This window comes from Monopterus albus, unplaced genomic scaffold (assembly GCF_001952655.1).
Source record: "Monopterus albus unplaced genomic scaffold, M_albus_1.0 scaffold6.1, whole genome shotgun sequence".
NCBI classification, from domain to species: Eukaryota; Metazoa; Chordata; class Actinopteri; order Synbranchiformes; family Synbranchidae; genus Monopterus; species Monopterus albus.
Window position 1 is genome coordinate 2327951 of NW_018127886.1, and position 7601 is coordinate 2335551.

A 7601-nucleotide genomic window follows, 5' to 3' on the forward strand; every position below is an offset into this window, starting at 1 on the left:
TAATAAATTATTTTCAACTTATAGAGCACATTGCATAAATAACAGCTGAATAATAATGTAGCAAAAAATAAATAAAAGAACTGCTTATTTTTACATTTATGAAGTCCCTGCTCAGTCAGGTTTGTCTTGCAGTGTTCAGTTAATATTTTCTAGTTTAGCATCTCACTATGTAACTCTAGTGTGGCTGAGAGAAAATGAGAACATAATCTTATCATGACAATATGGTGATATGTGGACTATCATGATTGTTCAAATATAAGTAAGTGTTATGATGAAACATGGCTCTTTACTTTGTTTAATCATAGGATGATGCAGTACAAGTGGCAACACGTTGCAAAACCGATGACACCATTAGCCACCTGAGGCAAGCTGCACCAGTCAGCAACTTGGATCACTTTTTTGTGTTTTGATGACCTCTACCGGTGAATGAGAGAACTGCAAACATCAGTGGTACAAAACTATTATCTCCAGTGCCAACATTTTAAAAATAGTCCTTTATTCAACATGTACAATATTACATACCTGTGAATTGCTTTACGGACCATAGTGACAGTGGGGGTACTTTTAGGCATAAAAAGGTTTGTAAAAAGTTGTGCCATACAAAAGTATATAAAGTGTGTCTTATTGTTATACCCTGTTTGAAATATATTTACAGTATACCCTATGGTGATACAAGAAAATAGCTTCAGTGCTGTCAGAATATGTACAACTAAATAACTCAATGTGTCTATGTTCAGATACTAAATAACCAATTTATATAAGTTAAGTACTGTATACGTATAGAACAGGTAATGTGCCTTGTTTGATCATGTTATTACATGTTTCTTGTATTCACAGTAAAAGGCAACAAATGTCTTTATGCGCTCTGTGGTTTTCCATGGATTAGGTCATTGTGTGAAACCTATATGTATATTTTTACTATATATCAGATAAGATATTTATAAGAGGATGAATAATTGTGCTATGCTAGATTATCCATTCTGTCATGGCAATGGGAGATTTAGGAAATGATTAAAACCCCGTGAGTATAAAAATGTGGAAGTGAGGAAGTGTCTGATTTACACTTTATTAGTTGAACATAAGAAAAATTAAAATACCTTGATTAAAAATTGTTCCTTTTTGGGCTTCTTGGTTTGAGGCACCAGAAATATGGCAGATGAAAATTAGGCTGCACAAAAAACATAGCCCTGGGTACAAGACAGTCTAGACACTACTGCTTAAAGTCATATGATTTCAATAAAATGCAGCGATCTAGTCATTAGCTCAAACTATGCTAATGATATGCACCTCCTGCTGTTCAGAGTGTGGTGCAAGATCCCTTCTAGTTTTTTCAGTTGTGTGTCCCTGTTTCATCTTGGTACTCTGAGGTCTAGATATCCCTCTTGAGTTTCTCAGTGCTGAAGTCACTGTCATGGTCCAGTTTGGAGAGCGTCTTCTTCACCCGCAGGGCTGTGAGGCGGGCTGATGGGCTCTGGTACCAACACTCCTTCATGATCTTTATAATGGCTGACAGGATCTGGAAACACACAGGCAAATTTAAAATACCACCTGACCATCACAGTAGACTTTGTTTTTTTCCCGTTTATTATTATTATGTGTGTTATACTTGTATGACTGTTTATCCGGCATAACTGTGTAAAAATGTGGGTGCTAAAGGTGAGAAGAGGCGATAATCTACAGTATAATGAGGTTTCTGTAGCCCTGCAAAACGGAACTGCACATGAGTGTAAATGTGTGGGTGTGTATGTGTTATCAGTTGGCCTACTGGATGAGAATGAAGCCGGTTGTGCAGACTGGGCCTCTGCTGGTCTACACACACCACCTTCTTCATCTCCTCAAAGCTGGGATCTGATGGCACTAGGTCAAAGAAGGGAGGACGGTACTCTTCCACAATCCCTAAAACAATCAAAAATACAAAAAGACAAATTTTCTTATTTCTCCTCCATTTTGGCAGAACAACAACTTCTAAACTATCTCAACAACAGTCTTCGTTGTGAGGTTCAGTGCAGTGAGAGATATGCAGACTGTAATCTTAAATACTGTAAGAACTCATTATCACCCTCATGAGTAGATAACCATTAAACCTCTTTGGCTTTTATCTCATACATTTTCAGAACAAACCTTTTTTCATACAAGGCCTGAAATAGCGCACTTGGAAACTGAGATAGTAACATTTGTTTGACTATACAAGAGAGCAGGCAAAGATATCAAGTCCCTGGTGAGTACACTGGGAAGCACACACACAAAGTTATGAATGCTTATCCATCTGACTAAGTGCATTTGTCCACGTATGTGTGTGTGTGTGTGTGGATGTGTGCTTGCATCAATAAATTGTGTGCACAGGACTCTGGACTATGTACAAGTGAGTGCTGACACCAGATAAGATTGTTTATAATTACTGCAGTGCTAATCATGGCAGAGGATAGTAGAGACAGACACAGACTAGGAAAACACTGGAGTGCTGAGAGACATGGGACTAACTGCCTCTTATGTACCGTATACTCTAACAGAGCCAGACAGACAAAACGGAGGAAGCTAGTTTTCAATATGAAGTTTAAATTGGTAAAAAGTAAAATCCTGAAATATCTCTGCAAGTGACTGCAAAGGGAGAAAATGTATTACCATTGACCATGGTCCTGCGGGTAATCTCCCAGAAGACCAGGCCCAGGGCCCAGATGTCAGTTTGTTTGTAAGACTCAAAGATGTCCTTACGAATAGTCTCATCCAGCACCTCAGGGGCCATGTAGCGCTTGGTGCCCACACGAGGATTGTTTCCCACATCGAGATAGTCATGGGACTGAGAGTGTATTACAGCCAAACCTAAGGGCAGGGTAGTCATAGAGTAGATGCAACCTTTTTACTTACAGTGACATATACAATCAAAACTATCAAAATCAGCACAAAGTAGCTTTCTCAACACTTTAGTTGTTACTATCTTAAGTTGGAAACAGATGTAACTACTGTGGAAGTCTAGTGGATTGGGGTTTGCTTTCCTTGCTTCATCACAATCCTCACCAAGATCAGCGATGCAGCACTGTCCGTTCCGCTTTACCAGGATGTTTCGGCTTTTCAGGTCTCGGTGGGAAATAGCTGGCTTTTCCTGGGAGCTGACAATCTCAGTGTGGAGGTGGACCAGACCACAGGCCACAGAGAGACACATCCTCAGACAGCTCTCTGGCTCCAAGCTGCTGTGCTGCAGGAAGTCGTAGAGAGAACCCAGCTCATGAAAGTGGGTGACAAGCCACAGCTGGGTGCTGGAATTCTTGGATGTCATGTCAGAGGCTATAAAACCTGAAAGTGAGAATAGAATATTGCCATTTCAGTGTCTGCCTTCTGGCTGGTGATTTTGGAATTGATGCTGCACCCTCCTCTGCACAGGAAAGGCACTGCAGCAACATGCTGACATACCCAGTATGTTGTCATGTCGCAACTGGACAGTGTTGTAGATCTCTGTCTCTCTGAACCAGGACTGCTCATCCCTAGATGAAAAGATCTTCACAGCCACACTCTCCCCCATCCACGTCCCCCTCCACACCTCTCCATACCTGCCTTTACCTGGATACAGGATGAAACAATTACACAACTGCAAATGTAATAAACAAAGGACAAAGAAGAGCAGCAGTGGTATGGAAAGAGACTGACCAACACACTCGACAAGTGAAATTTGTCTTGCCATAGTCCTTTGTACCAGATAGGGCAGCCCTGTCCCACTCCCTGATGTACAAAACTCATCAAGGATATTCTGGAGACAGAGACAGAAAATATCCATATGTGAGAGATCCAAAATTTGACAAAATTGTTTGTATCTTATGTCAAATATCTCTTACACCATATGTGGAGTCATCTCCATGAGAGACCTTGAGCATGGTGACATCATGGTCTTCATCTTTTCTCACTCTGCAGTGTGCACGTCGGGAGTGCAGGAACAGCAACAGGCCACACACGCTTGCTGTTATGATCAACAGCAGCAAAGGCACGGTGATCCACAGCTCCAGGTGAGGCATATCTGGGGTTTTTGTTGTCCTTTCCCCAGCTGGATACACAAATGCATTCAGACACACACACACACACACACACATTTTTGAGATTGGGAAACCAGTTGACAACATTTTGTATGTTGTGGAGAAGAGACTTTACTCTGGAATCATTTTTGACTACAGTAACATGCTAATAACATGACATTTAGTGCATCATCAGTCTAACACAGGAAAGCCACCCAGTATCAATATCTTACTGACCACAAGGGGGAACCAGTTACTATCTATGGGGAAGCTTTGAATCCCCTCAGTACAAGTAATGTAGGACATGCACTAAACTGTGCGATGAGAATAAAAAGACTAAATGACATCATGAGGGCCATTACCACACTGGTTCTTCACAATTCAAGAGTGTGACAGATAAAATACTGTAAAGCAATGGCCCCGGGTACTCACTAATATCTGGAGGGACTGTGGTGTCGGTGTTGCACTGGTTCTCTTTGCAGCAACGAATAAAGAGGCCCGTGACGGAGGCGTAGCACTGCTCCAAGTAGAGGCTACGAGGGAAACAGCCCCTCTCCTCATTGCCATTCTCCCAGGAGTAGAAACAGATGTCTCCTCTGCAGGTTCCATTTATGCATGTGCCTTTGGCATTCTCACATGTACACAGCAGCTTCCCTTCTTCATCGGTGTCTGAAGCACAAAGAAATACACACACAGTATCGACAGTAATGTTAAACTAAGAAAACCACAAAATATGTTTGGTCTGAGTATTATAAAAAAAAGCAAGGCCAAAACCACTCCAAATAATTTTTCAAAGTTTAGTAGTACAGTGATAAACTGTCCTTGAGGGGAACCACTAGTTGCAATAGAAAGAGATATGTTTACTACATTTCCTAGCAACCATAAGATGAACAAGGCTGTCTAGTTGACCAGGATAGCTATTTTTGGTTTGAGATTATGAAGTACATGGTATGTCTGAATACAAGTAACATTAATCTGATGCTCAATGTATGTTTAGTAAGTGATAGCCAGGTTAGTTGTCAAAGCTCATGTGCTGCACACAGTAGCATAAAAGTTAAAATGTCTAGAGAGAGTGGGTGTAAATGGAAAGGTATGAAGATCTGCAGTAAAGGTATTCTCCTACAGAGATTACTGTTTGAGACTAAAGTCTGCAGAATTAACATTTAACCCACAAATGAGTAGAACAGTGAGAACCCACCTACCACACATTTTAAAAAGGACTAGTTTTTTTAAAGCTGCATTATGCAATTATTGACCACTAGGAGGCAGAAAGACAAATAATCCTAAAGCCTATGGAAAAATCCCATTGGTTTTTTGTCGAGGAAACCTATGGTGATGCTAACTTCTGGGTTGGCCTACAAGAAAACACCATCCCTAAGGCACTTTATAGCCTGTTCCTGATCCTTGTAGCTGTGGTTTGGTGCACCAGTCTCTGAGCCACTAATTTTCTTTGACTCAGTGTTGGAAACAGTGGCCTGCTGTTTCATACCAGACCTGGAGAACCAAAACGAAGACATAAAAGCTACATTCTCAGTGGGTCCTGCAGTACCTTCACAGTACAGTCATCTGATTCAGTGTCAAGACCAGAAGTATCCTTTAATGCAGCTTTAAGGTTAACACTCTTCACAACAGTGAACATTGTCTGCATGACCATTAACTCACCTGCATGGCCAGCAGAGATCCACAGAAACCCTCCAACTAGCACTACTGTGAAGAGAGCAGAGCCTTCCATCTCTCTGAAATCAGAACAAAATAATTAATTACAGTTAATATAATCAAATAATAATAGGCCATTTAGTGTTGTCTCTTTATTAGGAACTATTATAATGAGAAACCAGAGATTTAATTTGGTTGTTATAAAAAAGGTGACTTCCCTAAGATTTTAGCTGCTATGTGAGTGACATTTAGAGACTGTTACTTAATAAAGGTACAGTATCTATGAGGGATCTAGCAATGGTTAAAGCCTGGACTTTTTGGCAGAGGAAGCTATGAAGTCAAACACAATAGTCTGAGGGCCCAGCCTGTCTGCCTGTGCTGTAATTGCAACTGGGTGGGAAAAGGGGATTAAGGGGAAGAATGCCGTAACAGTACTCCAGTGTTTATGTATGTATTCTGAGACTGTGTGTGGCGCTGTGCTACCCAGGCTCCAGGCCTGTCAGCTCTTCAACTACCCTGCTTGCAGAGTAAATATTGATGGCTGTGCTTCCTGCCATTGAGTGGCCCCACCCAGCTGGCCGGCGAGACTCAGGTCTGCTCATTGTTTAAGGCTGCACTGCTGAGGGTCACGCAAGCAGGAGCGCCATCATACACAACTTTTCTCACTGCTGAAACACACTTGATACTCAGGTGAGCTTAGACATGTCATATTTAATTCAAATATTAGTAAGAAGTGATTAAATGTAGTTTAAAATAGAAAGAACAAGACAAATGCAATAATTTTCAAAACACAAAACACAGTAGAAATACTACTGTAACAGATCCTACATAGTTTATTTTATTGCTCTGTACACTGTGCTAAATACATAGACCTAAAAGGATGCATGTGTTTATCTTTAAAACAAATATTACATAAAAACCTTTTGGGTGTTTTATGTTCAGTGTACAATTCACACTCCTTTTCATTTCATTTTAAGTACTTTTTGTATCGTTGTGTTTGCATTTATCACCAGTGAATTACATAAACTATGAAAATAGAGATTTATTCACTGTGCTTTTAAATTTCTAAGTGGGCAAACACAACGTAGTGCTGCACGCCAACTCTATCTCCAAAGCCAGCATTTTAATTATGAGCAATAGCAGCAGTACCTCTGCCACCTAACACGCGTCTCTTGGGAGGCAGTGACGGTTAAGAGCAGTTCAGTTGGCTAATGTGGTTTGGCATCATCTACCGTTATGGCACTCTAGACTGACCAGGGCCTGCGAGCAGCTTCTTTAATCATCAGAGTGCAAGTAGAGAATGGTCCATTCGATCTGTGCTCTGTATCACATGCAACACCTGTAATCTGTCCTGTAAACGATGATATGAATAGGGGCTTATATTAAGGGCTCTTATTATATTTAAATCTCAAATATGTGTAATTGGATGGAATAAGATGGATCATACCCGAGCTGTGGACAAGTGTGAGACAGCTGCTCTAAAGGCTGCCTGATGCAGGGCTGCCAGCTATGACAGTAACTTTAGGGTCTTTTCTCTGTTACTGTCACCTCAAAACTAGATGAACCATCTGATATTTAACTTTGGAACTACTTATTCTATTATCCAAAGAAAATAACCGGTTATGGTGATTAGCTTTAATCGCTGCCCTGAAGGCAGCCTTCATTGTCGTGAGAAAATGAACTAAGAGAATTACTGTAATGCTCCATACAGGTCACACATCACAAAGCGAGTTAAAAGCAATGCAGTGGTTCATCTTTCTAGGGGATTGATATGATGTGTTATTTGCTGGATCTGTTGAGTAATGCTGATTTTCTACCCAGGTAAAGTAGTTAAATGGCATGTATCACTCTGGCTCAGATTCACCTTGGAAAATTTTTGGCACAGGTAAAGTTCTATCTGTGTATCGTCTTCACTTTTCTCATATCCAAATGGGGAAACTTAAT

General features: G+C 40.7%; 1 protein-coding gene across 1 annotated transcript in view; it reads right to left on the reverse strand.

The window, feature by feature from the left end:
- Positions 1-473: 473 nt before the first annotated feature.
- Positions 474-7601, reverse strand: part of acvrl1 (activin A receptor like type 1) — a 13600-nt gene continuing 6472 nt past the window's right edge. The window contains exons 2-10 of the mRNA XM_020617707.1: positions 5664-5737; positions 4434-4670; positions 3828-4033; positions 3643-3742; positions 3409-3555; positions 3016-3291; positions 2623-2820; positions 1766-1896; positions 474-1516 (exon numbers count right to left, since the gene is read on the reverse strand). Coding sequence (XP_020473363.1) covers positions 1370-1516; positions 1766-1896; positions 2623-2820; positions 3016-3291; positions 3409-3555; positions 3643-3742; positions 3828-4033; positions 4434-4670; positions 5664-5733 — 1512 coding nt within the window. The 5' untranslated portion in view covers positions 5734-5737 and the 3' untranslated portion in view covers positions 474-1369. The remainder of the gene's footprint in view (positions 1517-1765; positions 1897-2622; positions 2821-3015; positions 3292-3408; positions 3556-3642; positions 3743-3827; positions 4034-4433; positions 4671-5663; positions 5738-7601) is intronic.